This window comes from Pseudonaja textilis, chromosome 3, assembly GCF_049901715.1.
Source record: "Pseudonaja textilis isolate UNSWEBS1 chromosome 3, rPseTex1.2, whole genome shotgun sequence".
Lineage (NCBI taxonomy): Eukaryota > Metazoa > Chordata > Lepidosauria > Squamata > Elapidae > Pseudonaja > Pseudonaja textilis.
In genome coordinates this window covers 117,613,878-117,634,672 of record NC_141992.1, presented here as the reverse complement: position 1 = coordinate 117,634,672, position 20,795 = coordinate 117,613,878, and the positions used below count along the sequence as shown (strand labels likewise).

Below are 20,795 nucleotides of genomic sequence, written 5' to 3'. Positions count from 1 at the left end.
GTTACCCTTCTGGTGCCCCAGGGTCTGACTGTGCACTCTACCAGAAGTGCTGTGACTTCAGCTGCCTGGACCACCCAGGCATCCCTGGAAGAGATTTGCAGAGTGGCCACATGGGCATTCCTGGCACCCTTCATCAGACATTACTGTCTGGATTCCTTTGGCTCTACGAGTGCGGCCTGCAGCAGATGGGTACTTCATCAAGTGGTTCCACAGTCGGAATGATCAGCCGGACAAGGACCCTCCCGTGGACATGCAGGCTTTGGTATGTCCCATCCTGGGCTCTTGCAGCAGGAGAATGGGCATTGGTATAATTATCTGAGAATGCCCTTTCTATCTACACTGCTAGAGAGCCCAGCCCCTCTTTTGTTTTGTCCAGATATGGTAAGAAATGCTAACGTTCTAGATTCTGTTTCGCTTTCAGAGACACTCACGACAGTCTGTCAAGTATCTTCGCCAAAGCTGGGGAGACTCCCAGGGGCTGGCCTTTTATATATAAGAACAGACTCAGCTTAATGACATCATCAGGAGGAGTCTAACCTATCCTGGGCTCTCTAGCAGTGTAGATAGAAAGGGCATTCTCAGGTAAATATACCAACGCCCATACTACTTTGTGACAGTCATGAAAACATTGCACAGCTTCAGGGATTTGTTGGTTCAAGGAAGGAGAACAACATCTGCTCGTTTTAGTTATAGGCAATACTTTGTAAGTATGTATTGTCTATTAGTCAGACATTTATAACCATGGATTGCCCATGTTGTGCAATGTATTAAAATGTATTGCCTATAATCAAAATGGGAAGATGGTGTTCTCATTCTTGAACTGACAAACCACTTGTTTTGTAGGGATTTTTTTGATGATGCAATTACGTAAGAAGAGCAACAATAAAAATCAAATTAATAAACAAACAAATTTCCATATTATAAACATAGTGTAAAATGATGGAGTGAACATTATTAAAAACGTTATTAATCTGTCCCAAGGTTGCCCTGTTTTGACTTCACAATATGTAATGGAAGGAGATGTTAAAGTAACATGGAATAATATACCCAAAATGTGTAATTTAATATTTATAAAGAACTTTTGATTCATTACCTTTGTACTCTAAGTAAAATTGTTTTACTTTAATGGCAACTCTGTTACTTCCGCTTTTAAATTTGTTTAAAATTGATTAAATGTGTTCACTCTTCACCTGTGAGAAGTAAGTTTGACCATATTTCTCTGTCAACCTTTTTACTTGCTACTTATTTTCTTATATGTGTACTTTATTATTAAGTGAACAATATACTTAATATAGCATCAGAAAAATAGCACACATGAAAGTTCTGTAGAATTCTGTGAATTTCTTCTATTGTTACAAGAGAATATCTTAATATAATGTTCATTGTTATGGAGTTTTATTCAACTATGCATGATAAGTGATTGTCCCCTTTCTTATAATCGAGAATCCTACTTAACCTTGACTGAAACCATAGCAAACTAAGGAAAGTAGGATTAGTTTAGTATTTGTATGAGATCATCTCAAAATACAAAGGATGTAGGCTGGATTGGGAAATAGAAAAAATCCAGAAGAAGAAAATTACACCATTTCAGTATTTTGCCAAGAAAATTATTAAGACTTATCCATGAAGTCATTAAGAGCCAAATTCAGCTTGAAATACATTTATATAAGCATAATATCATTAATTGTATCATGACATTGGCAGTAAATTTAAACATAAAACACTTCCTCATATAATGCACCTTTTATTATGATCCTTGAAATAATGTTGGACTTCATCCCAAAACCATTTGCTTTAATGTTTTAGTGATCAATGTTGAAATTGACCTATCTTTGGGCGCCACAAATACATCACACCTGATTTATGGAATTTGTGACAATTCATTAACTTAGTATTCATTACTCTAGGTATCTTTAAAATTGGTTTAAATTGCATTCCAAAGGAGAAGTATTCTGGTTGCTATTAATTTTAATACCTGAGTAGAACCTCTCAGATTAAAAGCAATAGTCCTCTTTCCTGGATGGAATGGCAAATGGAATGCAAAACTCTACTGCCTTTCATTTATGCATAGGATAATCCAGCAAGAAAGAATATTATTAAATTTAGATTAGGGTTTTACTTTATCAAAAGTGTACTGTTAACATAAAACAATTTAGGGTTATCCACCTGTGACTAATATTTGGGGGATTTCATTTACCTGCATATAAAATCTGATCTTGTTTGCAGTTCATGTCAAATATAAATGAAAAAAGTCTATGGTTATAATGCTTTATTTTATCAAAGTGTATTTCTTATAAGATTCTTCAGTAACATTTCTAAACTTACTTTTTTTCGTGTAACGTTCTTGAATCACTTTTTGAAAGAAAGTTATATGACTTTGTATTTAGATCACATAATATGTTTAAATCTTGAAATACTTATGAATTACAACCAAATATTGAATATTTCTCTTTTGCTTAGAGCTCACTCATACATAATTGCAAATTAACAGGTTCAAAAACTGGGAAATCTGGAAGTTGTAATCCAACACAGCTAGAGGGATGAGTTTGGCACAAGTTGTCCATGTACTGAAAATAAACTGAGGCAACCCTTATAGATGAACTAAGGGAAAACAACACTTGTATTTTCAAAATGCCTCCTATTTGGATAGACTTTAGCAGAATTAGGCATATAGAGGAAGCCCAATGCTTTATCCAGTTCATTTATACAGCAGTAAAACAATGTTGTATAACACTTGGCCTTTAAGTTACATGTTGGGATGATTGGGAGTTGCACTGTGAAAATCAGATAATAGAGTCATGAGAAAAACTACAGCATTTGTTTTAATTGCATTGACATTGAAATTTATATAATGTATGTATTTTTTATATTATCAAAGTTATAATATGATAAATTCTGGAAGTTTTAAGGGCTGCAGTGAAGAGTTTGAAGGAAAGAGTATGTGTACTTTAGATAGTATTTTTGTATTGGTGTATATTCCTACAGCTATTGCATCTTTGATCAATATACGTAACAAAAAAAATCTCTTGCTTTACATTTTTTGAAATTGTTCTCTTGGATTAAATATGATCCATCCAAACCATCTAAACCTCAAAGAGCAGGAGGAAGTGCTGGCTAGGAGAGCCTTCACACAACTTTGTGTGATGCACCAGCTGTTCCCTTTTCTGGATTATGAGACCCCTGAGCTAAGTCACTCATGCCCTGGTCATCTCACTCTTGGATTATTTCAATGCTCTTTATATAGAGCTACTGTTGAAGAACATTCAGATGCTACAATTGGTCCAGAACTTACTAGCATGCAGTTTTGGAAGCCCTTTGGGTGGCACCTGTAATACCACTATTACATGAGCTGCAGTGGTTGCTGATTTGATTCCAGGTATATTTCAAGGTTTCTGTTATTACCTTTAAATACCTTTATGGCATGGGTCCAAGATATCTGAGGAATAGACTTTCCGTAATGGGATTGGCCCACCCAACTCAAGCTGGCAGAAGGGGCTTACTGTGAATCCCATCAGCCAAGGAATTTCGGCAGGTGGGATCCAGAAGATGAGCATTTATTGCTGTGCCCCCCCACCCCCACAATTTCTGGAACATCTTGCTGCAGGAGTTAAAATCCACTCCTCCTTCTTTTGGTGTTCAGGAAAAGCCTTAAAACTTGATTATGCCAGCTGGAAGGAGATGTTTTTGGCTAGACTGGTTGGTGCATTAATAGAGTAGAATAGAATATTGGAAATCAAACCATTGTGCCTTTATGCTTTATCAATTGCAGCTAGTTTTATAAACTGTAGGAGCTCCAGTTGTCAAGATTTGCTAGAAGAGTATATGTATGGATAATCTTATGAATATACTAAAAGTAATACACACACACACACACACACACACACACACACACACATCATGAACATTTCAATGAGTACAGATGTCAATTTTGGCAATGCTTTGATGTTTCTCAAAGTTCAGTTAAGCTCAGCTCAGTTTTTGGGTATGTTCACAGCAAATCATACAAATGCTGAAAATATTTGCAGAGATCTTTGTAAAGACTTCTCTTATTCAGGACAAAGCCTATGGAATTGTCTGCCTTTTATTCAGATACTGCCTCTCTAATGATGGGCAAACATAAAAGAATGGAATGATTTCTGCATAAAAAAAATCAAAATGGTGAAGAAAATTATAATGTTGAGCTTGCTTATCAGAAAAATATCAGAAAACATCCTTTCTTTGATCTACATGAGTTTTTGAATGTTTTTAAAGGAATGTCAAAAGAAATGAACATTACATAGAAAATATTTAATTTTGTAATAAAGCCATCAGGAATGTTATCAAGTACGCTACAACTTGGTATTAAGCATATCTCTCTCACACTTGAAAGGATCCTAGAACTTACAGATGGCCTTAAGCTATTTCATAACTCACTATATTGATAATGAATCTATTCCACCAAAACATAAAACAAAAAAACAGATGAATAATTGGAAGCCACAAGGACAGAATAGCAAATATATTCAGGGACCCTTTTTCAGTGGTGGGATTCGAATAATTTAATAGCCAGTTCGACCGAAGTGTTGTGAACTGGTTGAATTCCACCACTGCCCTTTTTTATAAACTGTATGTTCTGTATCTGCATGTAGTTATGTGTCATTTTATACACTTTAATATATTTATCAAGATGAGTACCTTATGATTCATAGTTGGTTGTCTTCCTACGATAAAACTTTGTGGCTCAAAGATTCAGGTATAGTCCAAAGCATCTCTTTATATCACCAAGACTTTCAAAAGACAGATACAAATTTGTGTGTAAGTGTCCTTGCTTTGCAGCTGATTAAGAAAAGTAGATCTGATTATATGAAATTTCCACAATATACACTGAAACAAAGAATTTTAGAAATACCTTGGTATTCTTGAAAGAGAAATTCCAATTCAGTTATTCAACAGTAGCAACAACAGTTCTGTGTATGTATAGATACAATCTGAGCTATTGGTAGATATTACTTCTTGTTATATTATCACCAATGAGACAAAATAATCCATGTACTGAGTTTGTTTATTTTTATCCCATCTTTATTACTTTTATAAATAAAGCAATATACCTAATATCTTCCTCCTCCTATTTTCCCCAGAACAGCCCTGTAAGATGATTTGGGTTGAAAGAGTGACTGGCTCAAGTGCAGGTTAATGCAGATTTATTTACAAAAAACTTGAGAAAGGAAGAACTCATTAGTTTCTGCATTAGCGATCAAAAATGCTAAATCTACCTGCTGTTGCACAACCACAATTACTAGCCATTTTACATTTTGTGAAATATTTGTTACTCATTCTGCATGATAATGTTACCTCTGAAAGCATTTCCCAAATGGTTAGAAAGACAAAAATCAAGATTTGAAATGCCTTTAAAAAGCCAGCAGAAAGAAGGGCATGGAACAGCATGAGTCTATAAAACATATAAATATTGGAAACAGTCTTTGTAAGATTAAAAATAGAATAGGATAGGATACCTTTATTGTCATTGCATTCTACAAACACAATGAAATTTGAAAGCTACTCCAGCACATTGTCCCAAACACCACATCACAATCACACTACAGGGTATTTAAAAATTAAAATAATTAAATAATAATTAAAAACCTAGTCTAAAACATATCTAAAACATATAGTAAGTTAGATAGTTTAAAAATGCCACAATATACATAGGGCTAAATCACATATGCATTGTTTGATTCAAGACAATTATTGCCTTGGAAAAGATACTGTTTCTCAGTCTATTAGTCCTCGTTTTAAGACACCTACAACTCCTCCCTGATGATAACAGTTCAAAATATGAATGTCCAGGATTAGAACGGTCTGTGGAGATTTTTAGTGCTCTACAGAGGAGTCTGGTCTTCGCATTCTCTTCCAAAGAAGAAAGAGAGCAACCAATTAATTTTTGTGCTGTGTTTATAACTCTCTGGAGCATCTTCTTATCCACTACAGAGCATCCAGCATACCACACCGTTACACAGTATGCCAAAATGCTCTCGATGGTAGAACGGTAATAAGTAACCAGCAACTTCTCACCCAGACCACTCTTTTTCAGCAGCCTCAGAAAGTGCAGGTGCTGTTGGGCCTTCTTTGCAGTGGCCATAGTGTGGACTGACCAAGTAAGGTTGTCAGAAATATGAGTTCCTAGAAATTTAAAACTATGAACTCTTTCCACACAGTCTCCATTGATACATAGTGGGAGAGGTTCTTCTTTGCATCTTCTGAAGTCTATAATCAGTTCTTTGGTCTTTCTGATGTTCAGGGTGAGGTTATGACTCTTGCACCACAAGACCAGTCTGAGAACCTCTGACCTATAGGCCGTCTCGTCTTCTCCTGATTTGAGTCCCACGAACGTGGTATCGTCTGCAAATTTTGTTATAGAGTTAGTGGGACAAGAGGGACTGCTGCAGTTGTAGTTAAATCCACTCCTCCTTCTTTTGGTGTTCAGGAAAAGCCTTAAAACTTGATTATGCCAGCTGGAAGGAGATGTTTTTGGCTAGACTGGTTGGTGCATTAATAGAGTAGAATAGAATATTGGAAATCAAACCATTGTGCCTTTATGCTTTATCAATTGCAGCTAGTTTTATAAACTGTAGGAGCTCCAGTTGTCAAGATTTGCTAGAAGAGTATATGTATGGATAATCTTATGAATATACTAAAAGTAATACACACACACACACACACACACACACACACATCATGAACATTTCAATGAGTACAGATGTCAATTTTGGCAATGCTTTGATGTTTCTCAAAGTTCAGTTAAGCTCAGCTCAGTTTTGGGTATGTTCACAGCAAATCATACAAATGCTGAAAATATTTGCAGAGATCTTTGTAAAGCTTCTCTTATTCAGGACAAAGCCTATGGAATTGTCTGCCTTTTATTCAGATACTGCCTCTCTAATGATGGGCAAACATAAAAGAATGGAATGATTTCTGCATAAAAAAATCAAAATGGTGAAGAAAATTATAATGTTGAGCTTGCTTATCAGAAAAATATCAGAAAACATCCTTTCTTTGATCTACATGAGTTTTTGAATGTTTTTGAAGGAATGTCAAAAGAAATGAACATTACATAGAAAATATTTAATTTTGTAATAAAGCCATCAGGAATGTTATCAAGTGCGCTACAACTTGGTATTAAGCATATCTCTCTCACACTTGAAAGGATCCTAGAACTTACAGATGGCCTTAAGCTATTTCATAACTCACTATATTGATAATGAATCTATTCCACCAAAACATAAAACAAAAAAACAGATGAATAATTGGAAGCCACAAGGACAGAATAGCAAATATATTCAGGGACCCTTTTTCAGTGGTGGGATTCGAATAATTTAATAGCCAGTTCGACCGAAGTGTTGTGAACTGGTTGAATTCCACCACTGCCCTTTTTTATAAACTGTATGTTCTGTATCTGCATGTAGTTATGTGTCATTTTTATACACTTTAATATATTTATCAAGATGAGTACCTTATGATTCATAGTTGGTTGTCTTCCTACGATAAAGCTTTGTGGCTCAAAGATTCAGGTATAGTCCAAAGAGTCTGTTGCATCTCTTTATATCACCAAGACTTTCAAAAGACAGATACAAATTTGTGTGAAAGTGTCCTTGCTTTGCAGCTGATCTTGATGAGCTTGATTTCAGGCTTAGTTTTCTGAGGGGGGTGTATGCTGGTATAAGGAACAATGATAAATGATCTGAAAGTCCCAGATGTGGAAGGGACACTGCTTTATATGCATGCTTTACATTAGAATACACATGATCAAGTGTGATGTTTCCCTTGGTGGCACATGTCATATACTGAGTAAATTCGGGAAATAGTCTTTAAGCATGCCTTATTAAAATCACCAGTTATTATATGAGCCCCATCAGGATAAGCCTTAAGTTGTTTATTTATTGTAATATGCAAATATGCAAGTGCAGTACTAATATTTTCATCAGGAGGTATGTAAACAGCTGTAAAAATCACCACTGTCAGTTCTCTAGATAGATAGAAGGGTCTGCACATGACTGTCATCACCTCTAAATCAGGAGAGCAGTATCTGTTTATAACATGGCTGTCGGTGCACCAGTTATTATAAACGTATAAACAAAGTCCACCTCCTTTAGTCTTACCAGAGTCCTTATTATGGTCTTGTTGGTGGATGGTATGACATGCCAGTTGTAGTGAGGCATCAGGAATAGCTGAGTGAAGCCAGGTCTCTGTAATAACTATCACACAGCAGTCCTTTATCATGTGATTGCTTGCTGCCATCAGATTAATCTCATCCATTTTATTGAGGAATGATTGAACATTTGAAAGAAAGATACTTGGCACTGATGGTTTGTGTGGCTGTCTTTTTAAGTGAGTTAAAACTCCTGCTCTCCTCCGCCTTCTCTCTCCGTGCCGCCTGCGCTGTTTAAATGATCCCATTACAATCCATGGAGATCCTGGTGGTCCTATCTCCTCGGGAATACTGTGAGACCTCTGAAAATCCGACACTATAGCTCTAGCACACTGTAGTCCATAGCATATTAGTTCTTGTCGGCTGTAAACCTCCCCCATGTAACAAGACTCAGACACATATATCACCAAACACACATACCAAACCAGAGAGTGAAAAGCCACAGCAACCGAGTGCGCCGCCATACCAATGATATATTCAAGGTATACAGTTGTACTGAAGCCCTCAGGAAGATACAAGTGTTGACAGCCTGAATGCTTCTGAGATTTCTAATAGGACCAAGATTTCTATATCTTTTCAATTTCCTATATTGTGAGGGATTTGAAGATGAATATGCATAAAATAATGCATATTTTATGCATTATAAAGAAACAAGAATCGGAAGATTAAAATGATTTTTAGGAGCAATTAGTAAGATCTCAAATATAGAATTCAAATGCTGGATTTTTATTATAGAGGAAAGTATTATGAATCATCAGGGGTCTTGCTACAATAGGGCTCTTCGCCAGTGGTGGGATTCAATTTTTTTTTACTACCGGTTCTGTGGGCATGGCTTGGTGGGCGTGGCAGGGAAAGGATAGTGTAAAATCTCCAGTCAGAGGTGGTATTAGCCAGTTCTCCAAAGTACTCAAAATTTCTGCTACCGATTCTCCAGAACTGGTCAGAAGCTGCTAAATACCACCTCTGGCTCTTCCTAAGAACTGTTAGTAAGTCCATAAGTACATTGTGCCTGGTAAGTCATTGAGGGTATTTAGAAACAATAGAAGTTATTTTCTTTGGCACGCCAACAAAATAAACAAGAACTGTTGAACATAAAAAAATAACTTGCAAGTGACCTTGTAGGTCATCTAGTCTAATCCCCTGCCCAAGCAGGAGACCCTACACCATTTCTGACAGATGGCACTCTAGTCTCTTCTTGAAAGCTTCCAGTGGTGAAACTCCCACAACTTTGGAAGGCAAGCTGTTCCATTGGTTTGATAATTCTCACTGTCAGAAAAATTTCTCCTTATTTCCAGGTTGAACCTCTCCTTGTTCAGCTTCCATCCATTATTCCTCGTCTGGCCTTCAGGTGCTTTGGAAAATAGGTTGACCCCATCCTCTCTGTGGCAGCCCCTCAAATATTGGGACATCATGTCTCCCCTGGTCCTTCCTTCTTACTTGTACTATTCTTATCTCCTAGTGTTTTAATCAACATTCCCGTGTTTTAATGGGGGGCTGTGTGTCATTTATGTCTCTAGGAAAGGGGATTATGGGAAGGGGGTAACTTATTGTTTGACTAATACTTTAAAAAAAATAATGCCCTTTACCAGTTTGTTTTAGAAACTAATAGGATCACTGATTTATACTTATTTAATGCACATATACCCTATATTTCCATCAGAATTTTTCCTTTGTAGCTTATGTTTGATAGAATAAATAAACAACTTTAAAAATGAAAATCAAATTGCACTGTTTGTTTTCAGTGGCTGAAGAGATGATATTATTCTGGCACCGAATATTTTAAATGCAATTTCACATTGTCCTGTTCCAGTCATTTAATCTGGCGCTCTCTGATATAAAAGCTCATTTTGTAGGCAGAATAATGAGGCACTTTCCTAACAGAAAAGAAAGTCAGGATGGCTTAAATTGGAAATATATTAAGCATTGACTTGGGACATTTACATTTTTGAATAAATTTTATAACTATTTGTGGATTTATAATTTCTTTCTTTAAATTAAAGAATCAATTGTGTATTATCTTGAAAGTTCTTAGTACTATATAAGTATTGTAAGAATTAGATACCTATTGATTTCACAGTCATTATACAAATTCAAAATGAAATGCAATTTTCATTAGCAAATTTCAATAGCTTAGAAAACTGGGGATGATTTATAAAACTTTTTGAAAATGTTTGTTTGACTGCTAACAATATCCCCTTAATTTTTTACTTGAAGGAAAAAATACATTGCTAAAGAGGTATACAATTATTCATGAATAAATAATAAATAAAATAATAAATTTTATTATTTCTTTTCCCCTAAAATTAACAAGGAAAAGAACATAGCAAGAAATAGAAAGTCCTGGATTTTGTAAAATGTGAGAAAAAAAATAAGCATGTTACCAGGAACTTCTCTTTCTCTTTTTTTCCCCTCTCGCTTGCTCTCCCCAGTGAAGTCATCATCTCACCATTATGCTTTGTATGGTTCTTGACAAGTCTCAAAACAGATTTTCTGCCTTTTCTTTAAATATTCTAGATTCTTGTGATTTAAGTACAGAAAATTGTACAGAATTTAGTTTTGCCCAACTAAACTCTCTATCTAATCTCTCTGTTATTTTAGCTACTTTCTTACATAAATGTCTTCAAATACTGCAAAGCTGGTCCCATTTCTCTTAACAAGCAGTTAAAATATAACACATGATACTGTGGATGAAGGAAGTTGTGGATAATTAATTCCCTTAGCATATAAAGAGATTATGTTACTTTATATTAGCTTGTCAGATCATTTAATAAAACCAGCCCTTAGTTATTCAGTGCAATCTGAAATTTTAATCAGAAAGGTACATCTTTTAAACCTAATAAATTCAGAGGTCTAAATGTATCGTTGTTATTGGCAAAATTAGTAATAATGAATTTAAGTTCAATTTCTTTACAATCATAAAATCAAGAAATTTTTGGCAGGCTTGCTATCTCACAGCTGAACATAAGAAGAAATGTGGTAGTTGAGACAAACACTAAGCTGAATTCAGAATTTTATTTTCATTATGACCAAACAGGTGTCTGTGGGAAATTCTACAAGATACCTTGGTTGTTACCTCAGCCTAGCTACTTCATAAAGCTGCAGAGATGTAATACTACAATTCTCACGTACATTGTGTTTCTGGGCCAAAATCCAACTGAAAGTAAATAAAAAATAAATATCATAGGTATCTTGATCTAGTCTATGGCCATATACAAGTTGGGCACAACTAAAAATTTTAAGTCCCACTTGGTGACCCCATTGATTGATATTTCAAACATTTGAGGAGAAATTTGTAGTAGATTTTGTCTACTCGTAAATATTTCATGGCAGAAATGAAAATGGAGTCTTCTTAGGAAATATTTTGTAGCCACCATAAAAAAGAAAAAAAAAGTTTGAATTCTTGATAAAAACACTGGATGTAATTATCTATTGTTTCTTATTGTAGGAGCTATGCCTGTTCCTGACCAGCCATCGTCATCAGACAAGAGAAGTTCCCTTAGCCCCGTGTTGAATACATCCAATGGAGATGGATCTGAAACAGAAACCACGTCTGCCATTCTGGCATCAGTCAAAGAACAAGTAAGCAACTGCAAGAAATTGCAAATTCCAAATCCTAAAGTGTGAGTCAAGTACATGTTATGTTGTGCACATGAGCTCCTTCTGTTAACTTCCTTGAGGGATTTTCAGATACAAATATATATACTAAAAGAATTAACTTTATTAGTGTGCTCTATTTGACTTGTGATGAGGTACATGTTTTTATTTTTTCAAAGAAGTTTAAAACTACTAGTAGTCAAACTAAAGTTGCTGCTGTTGTCTTTCTTTCACAGTTTTAAGAACTGGAATGCATGGTCAGATTTCCTATATGACAAATAGGAGACAATTATCTTCCCTTATTGTTCTAGGTCCAGTCATTATTTGTTTCTGTTTTCAATAAACTTCAGTAGATTTTGTTTCTTTAAATATTTATTAACTTGAGGAAAACTTTCTTCTTTATATAGTTTAGGATTCTACTGATGAATATTTTTGCATACTCGCATTGTCCGTTATCACAGTACTTACACCTTGTAATTTTAATATATTTTTTCTCTTTTTATTTTCATAATTTGATAGGTTATTTGAAAAATGTAATGGAATTATTAATGAACCCAAGATCATATGATTTATTTTATATGAATAGAATATGCAGTTCTTTGTCAAGAATTTAATTTGCATTTAGTGATTGTCTTTACATTAGTACATGGTAAGATATGGTATATACTAGCACAATTACAAGCTACTTTTTAAAAATGATATTCTTTTAGAATTCTGATGGATGGGTGGATGGGTGGATGGATGGATGGAAAGAAACATGTACATATGTATAAGTTTTACTATAGCTGTTTCCTGAGTTTAAAATACTTTGCCTCTTTTGAAATTAAATTGAGATTGCAATCCTTTGACATATTGTTTGTTCTCAGTGGTAATTCTTTTTTCAACTATTTTATTGTTATATTAAACTGATAAAATGCATTAAAACTTATACAAAAATACAGTATATACTGAAAAAAAGAAAATGTGTGGAAAAAGTTCTATCCCCCAAAATGATAAAAAGGAAAACAAAGCTTCTCCTTCATCCTCAGTAAGCATGTTCAACATTATCATTGTCTCTTACAATACAAAAAGGGGCCTTGGTAGACTTACCAGAGAACGTTCTTTCTCAATGGTAATTCTGAGGAAACATGAATGGGATCTTGCTGTGAAAAACTATTTTTAAAAGTAGTTCACTGAAATGAAGCAAATTACTGCACATCTTGTATGAAATACAAATATACATGCATGTTTGTGTTAGAAGTGAGAAAAAAATTAATGTGTGTTTCAAAAAAAGTAGGAAAGTACTCTCCTAAAGGGGGTAAAATAGTTCAACATATTAAAAGACCTACTTTTAACATTTACTTTTAATCCAATAGGCTTTGGTTAATATGCCAACTCTCAACAATGTGCTGGTGTGCAAGTTCCAATATAGAAAAGAGAAGGGAAAGGGAGGGAAAGGAAAAAAGAAAAAGTTAATGTCTAACAAGGAATTGTGGGGGTTATTTAAACAGTAAGGATTGAGGAAGATTTATATCTAAATAAAGGAAACATAAAGGACTTCACTTTCTGATTGATAATGGTAGGCTGAAAAAGATATTGTAAGCCAAATGACCCTCTTATATTGTATTTAGTCTAGTGTTTCACAAGTCTTAATAACCCTACTCTCTAACAATTTGGAAAATTTGTGGAAGACTGCAGTATGAGGGAATCTTTCGGTTTTCTGGTATTCTTTTTAGTTCAACTGGATTGGAAAGAAAGGATTGTCAGTTATATGTTTGATATATGAAATGAGGTAAGATATATTTGACATGAAGTAAGAAATCATTGTTTCAATTAAAAATGCCTTCATAAATATATACATTCCAGTAAAATTTACAACATGCTGATCCAGCCTGGAATTCAAACAGTGATATCTGAATATTAGCAAATGATGCCACCCCTTCCAAATTTATCAGATCATGCTAAATATGTTTTTGCAGTTATACTGGTTTCTTTCAACCTGAACAAAGTTTGAATTTGTTCCAGTGAAGTGCTTTGTGAAACAAGGTCAATGCAATGTTCTTCATTAAGGTGAAGAGACAATGTGATTTTGCCTTGAGGTGGCACTTCATATTCTCTTACCAAACTTAGATGGCACTTCTAGTAGCTGGGTCAAGGCTGTCACATAAAACTTCTCTTTTAGACATGGTGATTCTTTGCTTTCATCAAATTAACCCATTAAAACTTTGAACAATCCTCAGACTTTCATTTAAATTCTGTGTGTTACATGGTTACAACTACCAATAATTATTTGCAATTCTTGCCTTCACATTTTTTCTTTCTTTTTGGAATCTTATAGTTGCATGCTAAGGGCAAGTGACTGGATGCTTCATTTTCAATAATGGTTCAGCCCTGCTGCCATTTATAAGGTTTAAAAATAAAATATCAAATATCACAGCAGCTATAAATATCCACCTTAATTTTTCTAACATTCTAATGTTGTGTCTAATGCATAAGACAGAAATCATTCAGATATATTTGTAAAAAATAATTAAGAATGGTTTGTGGATTCCTAAACAACTACAAGTCTGATGAATAAATTACCAAAAATATTGTTGCAGCTGAGGTCCAAAAAGGTACAGATGTGAGTAGCTCCAGGAGCACGTTAAGTCTTCACAGAATAAAAGAATAAAATAAAAATAAAAGCTCTCAGCACTTGGGAACTTGGTCCAAGAGCATTGTGATGCTGTCCTGATGGGAGAGGAACAATGGAAGAAATGTCATTTCCAGGGAACAGGCTAGTCATAATGGAGCTTGTGGAGAAAGATTGCCAACCCAGATGACTCCTGTACAGGGGTGCGATTTAACTGGAGTAGCAACTGGTTCAGTGAGGGTGTGCTTCGCGTGTGTACAGAGCATTTGCTAATGACTTTCTCCAGCAATCCCTGTCTGATCCTCGGAGCTACTGGTTCACCCTAGCTGGGCCCCTGCTCCCATGGTATTCCTGAGCAAGAAGACAATAACCTTGCCTTTTTTGTTTAAAGTCTTTTTCATCTGACAATAAAGTCTGTCCTTCCTTTGACTTCGGGTTAATTAGTGGCAGACATCAAGAAAATGCAGCTGCTAGAATCTTCTTATTGCTGTATTTCATTAAAATATGGGCATTGGAGATGTTACTTTGGGTCCTCTTGTAAAGTCTAAGCGTAATACACTTTTGTCTCTTTATGGTGAAAGAATTCCAGCTCCTGGAACAAGTAATTCATCCATAAATGTTTTTTACATTCTTTCACCACACAATTAAACATTTTCTTAATTTAGAAATGTTCTTCTGTGCAGAGAAAAACAGTCTGGAGAGAAAAACATGTGAATGTTGTATATCTACATGCAACTGCTATCATGAAAAAAATCATAAAAAGTTTATAGGAATGAAATATGGAAATAGAATGATTCCAATATTCCCTTTTGTAAAATTAAGTTTCTAATGTAGAGAAGTGATTTCTCTCCATAAAAATTATTGTGAAACAGCAAATTTTTAAGCTTTGCTGCATAATGAATTATGAACCATAACATAGAAAATGTGCTTTAAAACATTTTGATAGAAGGCCATGCATTGAAGATTGCATGGATGCGTGCATTGAAATTACCAACAGTCAAATCAAGCTCACTTAGAAGCCTCCTTTTCTCCCATGAGCTGTTCAGAGCATCCAGTGATGGGAAGGTGCTTCAGTCCCTTCTAGGAAGGCTGGGCTTAAACTTGAGGACACTCTTCCCCCTCCACGAGACTCCTCCTTAGCGTCCCCAGTTTTAGGTCAGCCTTTCTTCAGACAGGTTATGTTATTGTTTTCCTGGTCGGAACAGAACACTGGCGATTTAGCTGATTTATTTCTCAGGTCAGATAATACCATACATAGTTTCTGTCACCACCACCACCACCCCCGGGAACTTCCAAAAGTCATTTCACTCGGTTTTTTGTTTTGTTTTTTGTTTTTTGTTTTTTTTTACGTTCCAGCCTCCTGAAGCTAAAGCCTCATAAACGGGAAGGCTTATCTTTCCCATCTGCACTGAGGCTAAAAGCCTCTCCTTTCAGAGACATGCTGCCTTAAACTTCAAAACAAGGAGGCTTATCTCTCCAATCTCCCAGCTGGTTGAGTAAATACTCTGTCCCTTCAAGATTTGAAGCTTCCATTTAAAAGTGCAGCCTTTTTTCCTTTTTATTACCAGACTTTGCCCGCAGAACACCTCAGGGCAGGGAATTAGCCCCTGAGACTTCCCGCTGAGTGGTTTTTCTTTCAGCAGGCCGGGCGGTGATAGCTGCTTTCATTTTCATTCTGCCATGAGGCAGCCAGCATTTTAAAGGCCGCATGGTTAAATTTGCTGAGTAATTGTTACTATCTGTGAGGCAAGTTACCCAACAAGGTTTCCCTTTTGGGGGACCTGGGAAGGGGGAGTCCCTACCACCAGTCCACTGGATGATAAAGGACTTGAACTGCTGGAATCCACAGGCAATACGTGCAGCTAAACTGATCTAATTATCAGTTACAGACCTCTGTGTCCTCATATAGGTGCCAGGTCTCGAGGGGGGGTGTTCTGATCTCCCTATTTGATATTACAAGTACTTTATTCAAAAATTGACTTGATTGACTTAAATTCTACAAATCTTTAAGTTATTAAAGTATAGATAGATAGACAAACAGACAGACAGATAACAAAGCAAAACAGAACAAGGAGACAACATTTGCTAAAGGCATCGGGGAGCTATTCCAGGATCCCCTGCCCTTAAAGGAGCAGGCCCCTAGGTGTTCTCGCCACCTAATTTCATAGCCTCTTTCCATTGCTATCCAAGGCATTACCATGGCCAGCAACTCCAACTCCAGATCTGGAATAAGTGTTAAAAATAGAGATAAGTCCACAGAGCCGAAAAAGACCTCTAAGGCAGCAGAGAAAGATGCACGCAGACGCCATCAAACATTAGAAAGGTAGGTGGAAAAACATACACGAGCAGCTGCACAGCCCACCTCTTCACCACTCATCATACCCTCTACCTCACAGGCCCAGAATCCTCCAACCGCCCCTCTGGATTTATCCAGAAGGAGCAGCATATTGATACAAGCTCCCCAGGAGGCTCTTTCTAACATTCTCTCCCCAAGGAGGGCCCCAGAGGCAATATTTATGCCAAGTGCAGGTGACCTCAGACAAGAGGAGGAATTTCCGGAGGAAATCCCTGCCAACATGAGGGCGTGGATGGAGCTAGCTATCCAGAAGGGCATATCAGCAGGTGTCCAACAAGCTATTCAGGCAGGACGAACACCCTCAGCTTCGGGTTGCAGATCTCTTTTATGAATGATCTGGGCATCATGGGTCCACATCTTCATCAGGTACCCCCCCACAGAACTATTGTTGCCCACTGTCAGAGACCCTCAATACATACAGGCTATGGGAGATCAAGGGGATCCAATGGATCAAATGGAGGAGGGGTCGGTACACACTGTTGACAAGATATTGTCAGAAATGGATCTGCTGAAAGGGGGATGTCTGATGATGAAAGCCTCTCACCTGACCTCCCCGTATTTACAGGATTATTCCGCCCACAATTATTTAAATCCCTGCTGTTTAAGGCCAAGAACACCGCACGGCTGGATAATACAGGTACCCCTCCCCCACCAAATACTCCAGGGGAAGCAGAAGATCTCATATTCTCTCAACCAGACACTGAGGCAGAGGTAATCCCTGTGCCACACATGTTTTCCAATTTAATACAAAAACAATGGGCTGTAGCAGCCTCATATCCCACTCCCACAGGACATGATAAAAAATACTATAATTTGGCACCTAAGTTCTCTAAATTTCTAAACACTCCGGAAGTGGACGAGCCTATCATTGTGCTTGCATCTTCCTCAGCCATCCCAAGTGAAGCTGAAGAGGCTCTCAAGCCTGAGGAAAAAAGGGCGGAACTAGCCCTCCACAGGGCACACGTCTCGGATGCATGGGCCATCAGAGCAGCCACAGCCACCTCCTTTTTCACCAGATCATCTCTCAGATGGCTCTGCCACCTGAGGGATACCATTCCAGCCTCAAACCTTAGGGCACATCAAGATGTGGCTAAATTAATTGCCGCTGCAGAGTTTTCAGCAGACGCTACCTTCAATGTAGTTAAATTTTCCTCTGGGGCCATTGCTTCCCAAATTGCAGCTAGAAGGTTACTTTGGCTCAGGCATTGGCAGGCAGACATCAAGCACAAGTGGTGGCTTGCCTCAGCTCCCATCTCGGAGAACAAACTATTTGGCAGTGCGCTTGAACCCCTCCTAATTGAAACCAGAACCAAAAAGAAAATTCTTTCCTCTCTTTTTCATTGATCAGAGTCCAGATCACCACAGCCCTTTCATAGGGGTTCCTTTTGCCCCTTCTACCAACCCTACTATCCAAGATTTCAAAGACAGCCTGGATTCAGACAACAGACAGATAGAATTGAACTTGAGGACAGATATAGAAGGGGACTCCATCCTAGGAGACAATTTCAAGGAACAGGATCTAGGCCCCTCCGCAGGTCCAAGTAATGATCACAATGAGATTCCCACTGGCGGTCACCTAAAAAAGTTTGCCGACCAATGGGACTCCTCTACCACTGACGCATGGGTCAGGAACACAGTAGGATTTAGTCTGGCACTGGAGTTCAGCTCCCCCCCCCCTGGATTTTTTTTTATGAAGTCCCCAATTTCCAGGGATGCAGAAAAAAGGTTTCTCATGGACACAGCCATATCACATCTACTAGAGATCTGGGCCATACAACCTGTTCCTTCTAATCAAAAAGGTCTTGGTCTTTATTAGCACCTCTTCGTGGTCCCTAAAAGTTCAGGGGGATGGAAGGCAATCCTGGACTTAAAACATCTAAACCAATATTTAGTTTACTGAAAATTTAAAATGACCACTCTCCAATCCATCTTACTCAGCATCAGAAAAAAACAATGACCTTACCTCCGTAGACCACACAGAAGCTTACTTACATATCTCAATTAGGCCCTCACATTTCAAATTCCTTCATTTCTGTTACAACAACGTCCATTACAAATATTGTGCTCTCCCATTTGGCCTAGCTTCAGCTCCCAGAACTTTTACAAAGGTCTTGGCTGCCTTGGCAGCATCACTCTGAGATAGGTCCATCCGACTTCAGTGCTACTTGGATGATATTCTTATTCTGGCATCTTCCATCAATCAAGCAAATTCAAACACTCAAACTACACTTGTAACCCTACAACAACATGGGATCTCAATCAATTGGTCAAAAAGTCATTTAATACCCTCTACTAGACTCATTCACCTTCAACACATCATTCAACACAAAATTTAGGATACATGTCAAGGGGAGAATTTACATTTACGTTTGAATTTAATTTTATCTATTTTTCAAATTCTGCTTGAGCACTATGATAACTACAAAGTATACAAATACTAAAGTTCTTGAATTCCTAATTTGTCCTGGTTATGAGAAGGCATGAAAAGAAAACAAAAATAGATATTTCAGAATGTTTTATTCAAATAAACAAAAATGTTAAATTTGAAAATTTTAGTGGACATTTTGGTTCTTTGGATTCAATAAAAATATTTGTATAATAAAAAAATAAGTTCTATTCTTTTATAGTATTTAAAGATTTTAATCTTTCAGAATACTTTATTACAAAACAAATGATGGTCTGATCTAAAATTGTCATTAGTTTTTTTAATCATATTTTCCAACCCCAATATTTGATATGTATATTTCTGTATACATGTTACAAACCTATTGAGGAACAATTTAATTTATAGAAAGTATTTCTTGAAATGCAGCTATAAAATATTAATTGAAAATTGTTCCTTGTGACAGTTCATAACTGAATTCTTCTTTGTATATTCAATGAAATGTTTGCAAATAGACACAAAATAAAAATGAAAGAATTCTCAGCTATCACATTTAAAATGCTAATTTGAGAAATAAATTAGGAATTTGCTTTTCCATTCTAATTAATATACTTCATTTCAGTTTTTTTAGTTTCATGAAATGAAATTCCCCTTCTGTATTACCCCTTCCTCACACTGGGCAAGAATATTGGAAAACAAGTGCAGAAGTTTAGGAGAAGAAAGGGGAAGAGGAAAGTCAGAGCATTTCCAAAAGTGTTTATGCAAGGGATAAGGAGGCATTTGGTACTGTCTCTTCATATAATGTATATTATGGGACAAAAACAAAATGATAGATTGTAGATTTCTAATATCTTGGACTTGTTGGGGAAAACTGAAAATGAAAAACAGGAGGAGGAATTATAGAGCTGTGTTGCCTAGCAGCAGTTATGTTTCTTGAACTGAAAATAAATTGTAAAACAAATTAAGAAGCCTGCTTCTAGAGGTGCTTAGAAATATGCATTACACTCATTGCAAACTTCCAGTCATTGTAATTCTAATTATTTGTGGTGCATTCAAATGGTATAAAAATAAATTTCAGTGAATGTTTTTCTTACTCTACAAATGTAAAATATATATGAATCATATGTAAATGACTAATTTAGTCTATGTACATAGCAAGACACATTCTTATACATGTAAATTAAAATCATTTTGTGTCATCTGAGAACAACACAGATAAATAAACACCTTGAACTCTGACAGCTTAGATTAACTCATTTGTTAATTATATTTCATTTTATTCAATTATTTTTAGGATGCCTTATTTTTAATCTTGGAATTTAATTTGCAGATAGCTAATAGGTATAACTTGAATTATTTTTTTTTAATTTTATGCCTGAAGGAATTGATTTAGTCACTCCTCCAAGTGAGCTGTAGTTTTCAATTATTTTTCTGATCAAACTTCCAGGAAATCCTGCTGATTTCATGGATAGTTTCTGTTTTGTTCAGAACAGTTAACCACAGTGAGCAAAATTCTGATGCTACAGTTCATATGATGGATCATATGATAGACAATGAATGAAGAAACTAAATCTGAAAAGGGGCCCTTTCCTGTAAAGTGGTACTTATTATTCATATCCTGCTCCTCTTAACTTGACACAATCCTATCAGTCTTTTCAATCTGATT

The 20,795-nt window shown here is 36.3% G+C and overlaps 1 protein-coding gene across 14 annotated transcripts in view; it reads left to right on the top strand.

Annotated features, from left to right (window-relative positions):
- The window catches only part of CTNND2 (catenin delta 2), a 471,659-nt gene that overhangs the window by 84,103 nt on the left and 366,761 nt on the right, over window positions 1–20,795 (top strand). For all 14 annotated transcript variants that reach the window (XR_015743082.1, XM_026701042.2, XM_087930702.1 and 11 more), the window contains exon 2: window positions 11,631–11,764. Coding sequence is in view for 13 of the 14 variants with exons in the window: in XM_026701042.2 (XP_026556827.2) it covers window positions 11,631–11,764 (134 nt within the window). In the remaining variant the exon portion in view is untranslated. The remainder of the gene's footprint in view (window positions 1–11,630; window positions 11,765–20,795) is intronic.